General features: G+C 37.2%; 1 protein-coding gene across 3 annotated transcripts in view; it reads left to right on the forward strand.

The window, feature by feature from the left end:
- Positions 1–13,513, forward strand: part of sipa1l3 (signal-induced proliferation-associated 1 like 3) — a 292,225-nt gene that overhangs the window by 143,741 nt on the left and 134,971 nt on the right. For all 3 annotated transcript variants that reach the window (XM_051933960.1, XM_051933955.1, XM_028796163.2), the window contains exon 4: positions 10,656–10,786. In XM_051933960.1, the coding sequence (XP_051789920.1) occupies positions 10,656–10,786 (131 nt within the window). The remainder of the gene's footprint in view (positions 1–10,655; positions 10,787–13,513) is intronic.

Below are 13,513 nucleotides of genomic sequence, written 5' to 3' on the forward strand. Positions count from 1 at the left end.
GTATTGCCTCCTCAAGTCAGCATTTCCTATAACTTTCTAGCAGTCTCCGATACTGAGTGGCAGAAAGTTTTTTTCACTCCACCATTCAGAATTCTTTTAGCTGTGTGATGTTTGAGCAGAGTCTTGCATGCACAGGCTGTTCCACAGCATCTCAATGTGATTCAGATCCAGGCTTTGACTTGGCCTTTCCAGAACCCTCCATTTATTTCTTTTCAACTGCTCCTTGGATTTACTGCTGTGTTTAGGGTGATTGTCATGTTGCAAGGTGCACGTTCAGTTCAGCTTCAGTCTTCTAACAGAAGGTATCACATTATCTATCATCAAGCAAAACCTGTTGCAAAGAAAAAATCATGGTGGATTCAATGAGGATGAGCTGCCCAGACCCTGATGTAGCAAAGCATCGCCAAACTAAAACATTTCTACCACTATACTATATAGTTGGTTTCTGGTTCTTCTTGCCAAATGCTGTCTTTGGTTTTAGACAGACATGTCATCTGGTACTGTGCCCAAATAACTCTGCCTTTGTCTTGTCTGCGTAGAGCATGTTGTTCCAGAAATTCTGGTCTTTTGGTAGGTATTCATAGGAAAACTTAGTCTTGCCCTGATGTTGTTTCTGGAACACCTTCTATGTAGATCTAATTTGTGCAGCCTCTAATGGTAGACATATGCACTTTGCCATCAACAGTGGCAAGAGCTACCTGTAGGTATGATGATATTCTGGGGTTCTTAGAGACTTCTCTCAGCATTTTGATTCCTGCTGTCAAGCTGAACTTACTGGGGCGGTCTGGCCTGGACATGTTGATAGTTGGTTGAAATCTTCTCCACTTGTGGATAATGTTCTAGACTGGAATGGTTTATTTCCACCTGTTTGGAGGTCTTTTTAAATCCCTTTCCAGATGTCCTTCTAAAGGCCTCAGGGAGCTCTTGTGATCTCAGCATGTTGATAACACACATTTCAACAACCACATTAGTATCTGAGGTTCAAATAAGATGGTTCAGACAATATCCTGTCAAATAAGGTTCTAATCATTTGAACGTGGTCTGGTGCACATGATTTTAATTTGAGGTAGTAATAAATGGAGGGGTGGACTTACAATAGACTATAAAATGTAAATGTAGTATGATGTTTGTCATATCATCTTCATCTATACATACTGTTTAAACAAAGATTCAATCTTGATATGCCTCAATATGTATTGAGATTTACATTCAGTGGGGTTGGCTGTGTTCTAATTAACATTTAACTCTTGATTGGATGTTTGAGTGCATAATTAAGGGGGGAAGTTTATGGGTACCAATTTAGAAATGGTGTTATATGTGTACTCGGGTTCACTTTACGTAATAGATAGATAGATAGATAGATACTTTATTAATCCCAATGGGAAATTTAATATTACATTTTGTCTCAATATCTGAAGCATTTTATTGTGATAAATGTACACAAGTAGATGATATCGGGACACATACTTTTCACAACACTGTAAATATTGAAATTGTGGTAACCTTGTAGCTTTTCTCTGTAAGCTTTGACATTTGACCATTCCTGTCTCTCACTGCCATTACGTTGATAGCTTTTAATATAGATGAGTCATTTATATGTGATCATTTACTAAATAATTACTTACCATAATGAACCTTTAATTTAGATTGTGATCAGAATCTGTCCTGGATGCCAGGAATGTTTCTCTTGTTTCCATTAATGTTTTCAAGATTACTTAACTACTCATGGTGGCTCCGTGTATTGAAATCATGAAGCCAGTTTATGTTCATGTTTTAGTCACTGTAAATAAATACTGCACTGTAATAGCATCTTCAGATGGGACGTTTATATAGGTATTACTGTACTGTGAAATCCAAAGCAGGGTAGCACTATGTAATCTGGAAACTTTTTGAATAAATGGCCTTACCAGATTCTTCTAACAGTTACTGTCATCCCTGAGGCTGCAGTTGTTTCGTTCCAACTGGTTTCTCAGTCAATGAGTACTTTTTAACTCCAGCTGATCTCACCGTTAAATTACCCATCCTTTGTTTACCTGTCTTACGCAGCATTTAGCACGGAGCAGTATAATGAAATTTACATTCAATATGAAATTTTGAGATATTTGTACTTTCCCATAAGTTTAAGTTCTTAACTCTTGGTCATATTCTTATTAATTCAAATTTTTTTCTGTAGAATTTGCTCCCTAATTCTATCCTAAATATGCCATTATCCATCCCTGTTAAGGGGTAAGCTCCGGGATTTGCAGGTTTATAAGACTGCCATCCTGCAGACCACAGTTGGTGAGACTCAAGAATGGTGTTTCTGATATGAATGTGAGTAATTCTGGAGCACCACAAGGAACAGTCCTGTCTCATTTTGTCTTCACTCTGTACACCTCAGATTATAAATATAAGTCCAGGTCATGTCACTTGCAGAACTTCTTAGATGATTCTGCACTTATGGGATATATCAATAAGGGGAATGAGATAGAGGAAAGGAGTACTGTTTGTTGAGAACTTTGTTTTCTGGTGTAGAAAGAATTGTTTGAAACTTAACAAAACCAAGGAACTGCTTATTGGCATTCACCACACCAAAAAGTCTCTATAGCTGTTCACTATTCAGGGAATGGATGTAGAACTGGTGCACCACTACAAGTACTTGAGGGTCCAAATCAGTGTCAAGTTAGAGTGGCCTCAGAATGCAGAGGAAATACAGAAGAAAGGGCAGATCAGATTTATCTTAATTAGAAGACTGTATTCCTTTAATGTGGTTAGTGACATCCTTCACATCTTCTACAACTCTGTAATGGCCAGTGCGATCTTATACACAATGGTGTGCTGGGCTGGTAACATCACTTCAAGAGAGGCCAACCGAATCCACAAGCCAATTCAAAGAGCAGGCTAACTTATGGGACACACTCTGGATCCCCTGATGGTTATAGCAAAGGAGAGAGTTGAAAGAAAACTGAGTGCCATTTTCAACAATGCTGCACATCAACTCTCTAACACACCAACACCGAGGACTTTTAGCCAACAAATTATTCAGAAGATGTGTATCAAGAAACGCAACGGGAGCTCCTTTATGCCAGCAGCAATATACCTGTAAAGAGCCTCAGTGCAACTGCCAAGTCAGAAGTTTTTCTTTCTTTTTAGTCATTCTGACTTGTTTTGTATTTATTCATTTATTTGTTTAATGAGCTTCTGTAAAATGCCTGTCTATCTAAAACTCTTTATCATTTACTCATTCATAAGTGAAAGTCAGCAGAAATAATGAATTTGGGGTTTCTAAATTTTATTGGATTGTAGTAAACATTTATGGATTTTACATGGTGATAATTTAGTAATTTTTGTCTTGGTTTATAAGCTATTCATAGGCACTGTAATTTCTGCTTTTCCAAGTGTTCTTGTTTTAAGGGTGTTTAACACTCAAGTAAATACAGCCTTTCAGCATTCAGTGTCATTTGCACCCATGTCACCCATGTCTTCTCCATTCAGCTGATATAGTTGTTATTGGGATAACATTAAAGGAAGCAGTCTCCACGAAAAAGGTGAAAACAACAAAAGCGAGTTAAGAAAAAAATGGACTATTTCTAAATTTCTTATCAATATAAATCAAACTGCTGCTGTTTTCTAAATGTAGCGTAAAAGAAGAAAAGAAGGACCAGCTAATTAAACGAGATCAATTTGAAGAACAGCGCCTTTCATAGAACTCAACATCTTGAGACACATTGTAAAGCACACAACAAAGTTCAAAGCAAAAATGAATATACACTACAAATTCACCTTGCAGTTGGTAAACATATTCAATTCACAGTGCACTTAATCATTTCTTAAATGTAATTTAGACGTCAGGAGGTTTGTGGACGAAAATAAAGTCATAGCTAAATTCTTATAATGACAAGAATGTTTTAATTCTGGTTAAAAGTAGAACTTTCAAAGTAGCTAAAAAATAAGATTTGAATATTCATACAGTTAGGTCCATAAGTATTTGGACAGTGACACAATTTTCATAATTTTGTCTCTATACGTCACCTCAATGGATTTGAAATGAAGAAATAATTCCATGATTAAAGTGTATCCTTCAGCATTAATCAAAGGGTTCAACAGAAGTATAATATGAGGCATTTAGAAATGACAGCCAGTTTTATACATGGTCCCTGCATTTTCAGGGGCTCAGAGTATTTGGACAATTGACTGACAAGGTGTTCTTAGAGAGATAGTAGAAACACCAGGAGTGGTCAAATCAACCATCTGGTACATTAGGAAAGAGAAGGAACACAGTGTCTGGGGAGTAGGCCTATCATTGGCAAAGACTACAATCAAGAGAAGACTTCATGAAAGTAAATACACAAAGTGCAAACCATTGGTAATCCTCAAGCATAGAAAGGACAGATTAGACTTTGCCAGAAAATATTAAAAAAAAAAAAAAGTCCAGTTTTGGAACAGTTTTCTTTGGACAAATGAAATTAAGATTGATATGACTCAGAATGATGGATAGAAGAAAAGCATGGAGAAGAGAAGGAATGCCTCATGATCTGTAACATACCACATCATCTGTGAAACATGATAGAAGCAGTGTTATGGCATGGGTATGTGTGACTGCCAATGGAAGCACTGGTATTTATTGATTATATGACTGCTGGCAGAAGCAGCAGGATGAATTCTGAAGTGTACAGGGCTATCTGCTCAGTTTCAGCCAGATACTGCAAAACTGATAGGATGACGCTTCACAGTACAGATTTACAATGAGCCAAAACATACTGCGAAAGCAAACCAAGTGTTTTTCAAGACAAAGAAAAGGATATAATATTCAAAGACCAAGTCAATCAACTGACCTCATCCCACTTAGACATGTATTTCACTTGCCAAAGACAAAACTAAAGGCACAGAGTCCAACAAAGAAGTAGCAACTAAAGACAGCTGCAGTTAAAGGCCTGGCAAAGCAACAGGGAGGAAACCCACCACTTGGAGATGGCCATGGTATCCAGACTTCAGGCAGTCATTGACTGGAAAGGACTTTCAACCAAGTATTGAAAATGAATGTTATATTCATGATTATTCGTTTGTCCATGTACTTTTGAGCCCCAGAGAATAGGGGGACCATGTATAAAAGTGGTTGTCTTTTCTAAATGGCTCAAAGTTTTTGTTAAGTGCCTTAACTTAATAACTGCAAGTCTATACTTCAATCACATCTTGACTGCTTCCATTTAAATCCGTTGTGGTGGTGCACAGAGCCAAAATTTTGAATATTGTAACACTGTCCATACATTTATGGACCTAACTATATATATTTAAGTAAATGTATACTATCATGCTGTTTGTATTTTGTTATTAATATTTTTACTTTTTTGGCCGTGTATGGTTGCTTAAAAGATGCTTATGAACAAAGCGGCTTTTACACAAGTGTAACTCTTGAAAACAGCCCTTCACAAAAAATGTGGAAACAGAAATTAGAAGACATATTATTAAATTAAATTCTCACACAATTTTGGCTTTGTTGGTGTTTTTTTTATTTAAATTGCGGAGACAAATTATATAGGAATGTGTAATCTGATTTGCAGTGTTTGTAGTTTTTCAATAAACTTCTAGCTGTCAACATCAACCAAGACATCCTGTCCTGCCCTTGTGGTCCTGAGCTGCACAGCAGTTGAGGAGATCAGTCTAATTCTTGATGTTGTTGGCCTCAACCATCACCCTTTTTGGGAAGGTTGCATCAGAATCCATAGTTACTAGAGTGCTTTGGCTAATCTCCCATCAGATGTTACCTACTTCCTGCCCACTGGTAGAATGTAAAACATGCTGTCCTGTGTTGACTAGTGGACTCTCCACTGATTTGTACCTGCTTGGTTTCATTCAGATACTCGTTCAGAGTGCTTCATGTATGAACATCAGATTCAGGTGACCCTAAATGCCAGCAGAAAGCAATGTGCTATGCCTCAGCCCCACCAGTAGTATGTGACTAGCCAGTGTTTGCTGAACCATCTTGTTTCTGTGGCAGTATCAGAATCTTTGGCGGACATGGTCTCTCAAAGTTTCATCATCAGATGACCAGAAACTCTGCAGCTGCACATTAGTCATCCTGCTGCTTCCTGTGACCCAGAACAATCTGGCAATAGAGCATCCTGCCAAAATGTGGTTAATTGCAACGAGGCCATTAAACCGTTCAAGCACACTTCAACTGTTTAAAGCTACACTGAACCATGCAAATTTCAGAGTGATATACAGTAGTTACATACTTGCTGTGCACAAACAACACCCCTCTATTATGCTTGTGCCTATGCCAATGGTAGTTCTTCCATATGTTAAAAAATATAGATGATACATTATATGAATTGTCTAGAGCATTGGTCACTTAAATGCTTTCTCTTACTTTGAATATGCATTGCCTGCCATCTGCTGTGATCATAGGCTAACTATGACAAATAGAAAAAGTAAAGCCATAAGGCAAGTATTATCTTTCGGTAGTGCCAAAACTGATATATTTATTTCTAGAAACCAGATGAAAGAAATTTGCATCATTGCGTATTATATAGTACAGTAAATAGTTATGGAATAGGTGCATCTGTGGTCTCCATGATTGATCCTGACATTTTGCAAAACTACCAGCTATAAGAGAAAGGAATGTAAGAAGTGAGACAGAACCAGCACAGTGGCATGTATGTAATGGAGTGCTTAACTCTGAGCCCTCTTCTTTCACTGTGCAATCTAATATGCCGGTCTTCAATGAGTAAAAGCCCCCCAAGTTTCAAAATAGTTAAGGCTGCTGTAGTCTGTATATAATAATGTATTAAATGTCCTTTCAACATTATATTTGCGATATGTGAAAGTGAAATTGTGCAGTGTTCCCATCACTGATATTTACACTTCCTATTCCATGCCTACAAATCACATACCACAGGCATTAGTTCCACACCCACAGGAATCCCATGGCATTTTATTTCAAGCTCCTCATTACTCAGTAGTGTGTGGTCATTTCCTTACATCCACCCTAAAGATCTGAGCTAAAAGGCACACAACATTGTTTTTTTTATAAAATTTAGTAAAATATGACATTTTTTATTTCACAGAAAAGTAATTTGTTACTGCTATAATATTTTATGCTTTGTTTTAATTCATATTTTGTAGCCAAAAGTTATGATAAGTAATTTAACAGTTATGTAACTTCAGAATGTGTCATGCATCTTAAACTTTGTTGTTGTATTCTTTTAGGCCTGTTTTGCCATACAGGTTTTATTATGAGAGCTTAGTGTTTGGTTTTAAAAGTGAAAGTCATTGTAAAAAGAACGACGTAGTAGACATAGACATAAAAAACAAGGAAAAATCTGTGCTGCCTTTGCATATCCTGTCCATTTCTTTTTAGTTACTGCTTTTACAGTTATAAGCTCAGATCTGTGCAGCTTTACTTATACAGTGTCTATTAAAAGTATTCATGCCCTTGGAAGTTTTCATATTTTATTATTCCACACTGAATCATAGTAGATTTAATTTGGCTTTAATTGACACTGATCGACATGAAACTATCAAAGTGAAACAAGATCTCTATAAAATAGTTTATATTAATTACAAATCTCCTCAGTCTGTCAGTGGAGCAAGACAGTGACAGCAGTCTGTCGCTGAAGCTGCTCTTCTGTCTGGAGATGACACTGTTTAGTGGATGCAGTGGATTCTCCATAATTGATAGGAGCCTTCTGAGCGCCTGTCGCTCTGCCACAGATGTCAAACTGTCCAGCTCCATGCCTACAATAGAGCCTGCTTTCCTCACCAGTTTGTCCAGACGTGAGGCGTCCTTCTTCTTAAAGCTGCCTCCCCCAGCACTCCACAGCATAGAAGAGGGCACTCGCCACAACCGTCTGATAGAACATCTGCAGCATCTTATTGCAGATTTCGAAGGACGCCATTCTTAAAAGGAAGTATAGTCGGCTCTGTCCTCTCTTGCACAGAGAATCAGTATTGGCAGTCCAGTCCAATTTATCATCCAGCTGCACTCCCAGGTATTTATAGGTCTGCACACTCTGCACACAGTCACCTCTGATGATCACGGGGTCCAGGAGGGGTCTAGGCCTCCTAAAATCCACCACCAGCTCCTTGGTTTTGCTGGTGTTCAAGTGTAGGTGGTTTGAGTCGCACCATTTAACAAAGTCCTTGATGAGGTTCCTATACTCCTCCTCCTGCCCACTTCTGATGCAGCCCACGATAGCAGTGTTGTCAGCGAACTTTTGCACATGGCAGGACTCCGAGTTGTATTGGAAATACAATTATGACTTGAAGTATAAGGGGACGAGCACTCACATGTAAGAAGGAGCAGGATTGTTCAAAGCTTCATGTTCCATTAGTAGTACTGTAATGAATTCTGAAGGACACTGCTAACCAGTATAATAATGCTTAAACTGTTGAGGTATGCTTTTTTTGCTGGCTAAGATTCCTGCTGTTGCATTCTGAACTAACTGCAACTGATTGATGTCTTTCTTAGGTAATCCTGTTAGGAGTGCAATTGCAGTAATCTAGTTGAATTTAAACAAAGTGTGCATTAATTTCTCAGCATTCTGCATTGTTATAAGAGGTCTAGCTTTTGCAGTATTGCTTAAATGAAAAAATGCAGTTCTAGTATTACAGTTAATGTGTGATGTAAAGTTTAGGTCTTGAGTCCATGATTACACCAAAACTATTTACTTCTTCCTTGTCTTTTAATGTCAAGAGATCAAGTTTATTTCTTGGACCTTCACATTTTTCCCCATTTTTGCCAACAATTAATTTTCTTTTTTGTTGTTTAGCTTGAGAAAATTGCTAAATATCCATTCTGAAATGCAAATAAGACATTAAAAGACATTACTTGATCAGGAGGCTCCGAGCTTCAGGTGCTATAGATAATTGATGCTGCGTGTCATCTGCATAACTGTTGCAGGTCACCTTGTCATGACATTTTGTAACCTGCTCAATTAACACCAGGGCCACGGGCATGCGCTGAAGTCTGTCCCAGCTGGCATTGAGTGCAAGGCAGAAACAAACTCGAGACAGGGTGCAAGTCCATTGCATGGTGAACACACACACACTCTCTCTCTCACTAAGGCCAAATTACCATTGCCAATTTACCTAACCTGCATGTCTTTGGACTGTGGGAGGAAAATGGAGGAAGCCCATGCGGACACAGGGAGAATGGGCAAACTCCATGTATGGAGGACCCAGGATACTAAGCAGCAGTGCTTCCATTGCTCCACCATGCCACCCCAGTTCACCTTGTGTTTCAAGTTAATCTGACCTAATAGGAGCATGTGGGTTGAAGATAACAGTGGACCCTACACAGATTCTTCCAGCTCCCTATACATATTATGGATCCCCAATATTCAATCACCACAACCAACAAATAATTTTCTATCTTTTAAATAAGACAAATTAATGTGAGACACTATGATGTGTACCTGACCATTGGCTAAGATGTTTTATGAGAATACTGTAACATGACATGGCCAGCAGATAGACTTGCTTTATTTTCTACATGGAAAATTGAATTATTTACACAGTTTACATTCTGCTTTTGTGATAGTCCTGGTAAGAGTTCTGCCCCACCTTAACAACCAAAGAAATCCATCATATTATTCCATCCACTAATTTTGTTTCCCTTTTATCCAGTGTAAAGTCATAGAAAGTACAAACTGATCCCAGAAGCACTGGGTGTAAGGCAGAAACCAAAAGTATAAATGCCAGTCCACTGCAGAACAAACTCACTGATACAGGAATAATTTAGAGTAAAAAGTTACATTATCCTGTATGTTTTTTGGATTGTGAAAGAAAAGCCTGAATCACAATGTGCAAACGTTCATTGGTAGAAAAGAGAAGGAAATATAAACATTGTACCATGACAAGCTGCACTCCCAATATAATTTATTATTTCATGTTTTTCCTTGTAGTTACCATAGTTAAAGTTGTATAAAGTTTAAACCATTCCAACTGTAGAAAGGTTTTGGTGATTTATTGTCACCTATATGAATTACTTAATATTTGACTGATGCCTTTATCCAAGGCAGATTGTCACATTTGAGAGATACAATTGGTTACGTTTTCCTTTGTGTTTTCCAGTTGGAGCGAAGGCAGGTGAAGTGACTTGCTCATGTCCATGTTGTCCAAATTCTTAACCACTACCCCATACTGTCATGTCACCTTTATATATATATATATGAGGCATATGTATGACATATGACAAGCATATGTAAAATATTTACAGTACACTATCTTTAGATATTACATAAATTTTATATTGTTAAAAGCAAGAGAAAATAAGGTCAGAGAGATAATGTTGGCTTTCCACAGGGGCAGCACTAAATTGTATATTGTACTATTATAAGCCATTAAAAATAAAATTGCTGTTAAAGTATATTTAGTTTCCTTGTACCACACTGAATTTATCCAGAGACCACTAATGATGGAATCCTGCTGTGATCTCAATATTGTAATTATGCTATGATTAATCTTAGAAATTGCTGTGATAAGCCCTTTTATTTTACCATTATGTGGTTATGAAGTTTAATTTTCACATGCTATAAAACTTGAGAAGCCAATAAATGAGTTGGATTTTATTGTATCAGTAAAAACTTAACAGATATAATTGAAAGTTCAGGGTTTGTCAAAACTGTTGGGATTTTTTGTTTCTCAGCATGTTCCCTTCTTTATTTCTTTACTAGAACATTTCAATTACTTTGGAGTAGATGAAAGACTTGGTCCAATAGCCGTAAGCATCCGAAGAGAGAAACTAGAAGATGGCAAGGACTACAAAGAACAGTACCAGTATAGGATTATCTTCAGGACCAGTGAGGTACGTAGTGTGCGGATGTTAACCTTATTTTCATTTATAACCAATAAGCAAAGAAAATATTCTGTAATGCTGATTCTGCCCTGTTTCTGCTGAACTATACATTTTTTTATCATGTTTAAAATCTTTCTTTGTAAATGAATAGGCTTTAATCTTCCTTCTCAGAGCTACAAATGAACAAGTACAATAAAAAAACTCATAACACTATGTTTTTTTGGATTCTGTTAATAATTTAAGTACATTCTTACTCTTCAGCCTTACTAGTCCCTTTGATAAAAGAATATACTAAAAAGGTGAACACATTAATTCTGAAAACCGCCTATAAATTCTGTGCAAGTTTCTAAGAATACGTTTATTTTGTTTTTACTGTCTAATTCTTTTGCCGGGTGTGTGTTGTTATTCCAGCAAAGCTTACATAGTGACCTTCACAGACAGGAATACACTTGATCCCTTGTTAATCTGGAAAATTCCTTACCACTCTTCATGGTAGAGCCAAATAAAATAGCCCAGACTTCAAGAAAGTAGTCTTAATTTCATGGCAAAAGGTATTTCTAAAAGCAAAATAAAATTATTAATGACAACCCATCTGTCTTACCCTTTCACATTCTGTAAAGGGCTTTTAGAAAATCCACTTGCTTATTTTTAGAAGAGGCCAAAGGAATGATCATTCTTTCGGAACTGTGGATAAAATAGTGGATATAGGTAATAAATTAAAGGACATGGAGAGCTGCATACTAAAATTAAAAGACTTAAACAGATCTAGGTTAGTGTGGGTAGTAACCCATATTTATTTTTTCAATTTGTGTAGAGCCAAAGCCGTGGGTTGGGCGATGTTTAATACAGGATAGAGCCTTTATGGATTTCCCTGAGTTTATTGTGCAATGTTCAATCAATTGATGTTAACATTATTTATCTTCTCTGTACCTTTTTGAGACTTCCAACAGTGACAATTGCTGCAAGGAGCTATTCTCTAAATATACTTCTATATACCTAGAAAGTGGCAATTGCAGCAGTGACTGAAATGAAAGTTGGTGTGAGAGTGAAGTTTGATGGGGTCGCAGCCATGCGTTTTACAATGCATTTACTTGTCTCTCTGTGTTCAGTAACTTATTTTTTGATGGCATTACGGGTTTTTGCAATAGTGGTCCAAACTTTCTTATACATTGGTAACAAAATATTGAGACCTGTTCACTTTTTTCACATTTTCTTATGTTGTAGCCTTGTGTCTAAATTCATTTTTTCCCACAAGAAGCATCACTTAATGTCCCAGAGTGACGATGTAAAAACAGAATTTTAGAAATGTTTGAAAATTTGTAAAAGAAAAGTCCGTATTGGCATAAACCGTCCTAATTTGGGGGTATTCATAAGAAACGTAATGATTTACTTTGTGATGTTTAAATTCTAAATATTCTCAATTGTAATAGAAAGTTGTAATGTTTCACCCTATAACAGAGGTCTGTAAAGAGCTAGATCCCTAGTGAAGGATCAAAAAATAATATCATATTCGTAATCACTGACTGAAACATCATGCTTATTTTTGAAATTTGTCATTTTTAACCTTCTGGGAGTGTCTCTTAGAGGGCTAGGAACACTGGTAAAGAAACAAATATCAAAATATTATATTTATGATCAGCAACCGTCCATATTACCGATCCCCATTTTTTCAAAGTTATGTGTTAAGGAGTCATTTTGAACCGTTGTATCCTCATTGTAACCTCTGGAGTTGGTTAATGTGGCACACACAACTTCAAGTCTTTCTGATATTTTTTACTGAAGATGCCTAGTGGTTTATTCTTTAACATAAGTGTGTAATTTCTTGCACAAAATATGGTTCTAAAAATGGCCCAAAAATTAGGATTTTTCTTTTGGGTGTAGAGGACCAAAAATAAGGGAGAAACCGAAAAAGATCAGTGTCTTACATTACTGGTCTTCAAAACATGTCAGAACAGTGTATCATATGTAAGGGTTTTCTTGTTCTGGTGAGTCAGGAGATACAGAACAAAAAAAACCTGAAGTGTTCACATAGCATTATTAAATACCTTTTATAAACACAAAAAATAAGCTGAAATATTGCATTAACACAAGTATTCAGACCTTTAACTCAATACTTAAATTTTGCTCCTTTGGCTACCATTAGAGCCTAGTGTATGGAGTCTTCTTGGGTTTGATGCAACAACCTTTTCACGCCTGGATTTGGGAATATTTTGCCTATTCTTCGGTGCAGATTGTTTCCAGCTCTGTCAGGTTGGATGGAAAGAAAACATCAGTGGACAACTGCTTTTGGGTGTCCCAAGATCGATTGGGTTCAATTCCGGGCAATGGTTAGATAACTCAGAGCTGTCCCTAAGCCAATCCTTTGTTGTTATTGCTTTGTGCTAAGAGGCATTGTCCTGTTGGAAGGTGAAACTTCAACACAGTTAAGTACAGAGTGCTTTGGAGCAGGTTTTCATTAAGGGTATCTCTGTACTTTGCTCCTTTTAGGTTTCCCTCATCCCTGACTAGTCTCCTTGTCCCTGTCACTGAAAAGAAATCCCGAAACATGATGCAACCACCACCATGCTTCACCATTGAAATGGTATTGCACAGGTGATGAGTGGTGCATAGTTCTTTCTTGGTTTCATCAGACCAGAGAATCTTGTTTCTCAAAGTCTGACAGTGCTCTGGGTGGCTTTGTGTTTGTGTTATAGAGGATAGAGTTCTATATGGGCACTCTGTCATAAAGCTCAGACC

Source organism: Erpetoichthys calabaricus, chromosome 1, assembly GCF_900747795.2.
Source record: "Erpetoichthys calabaricus chromosome 1, fErpCal1.3, whole genome shotgun sequence".
NCBI classification, from domain to species: Eukaryota; Metazoa; Chordata; class Cladistia; order Polypteriformes; family Polypteridae; genus Erpetoichthys; species Erpetoichthys calabaricus.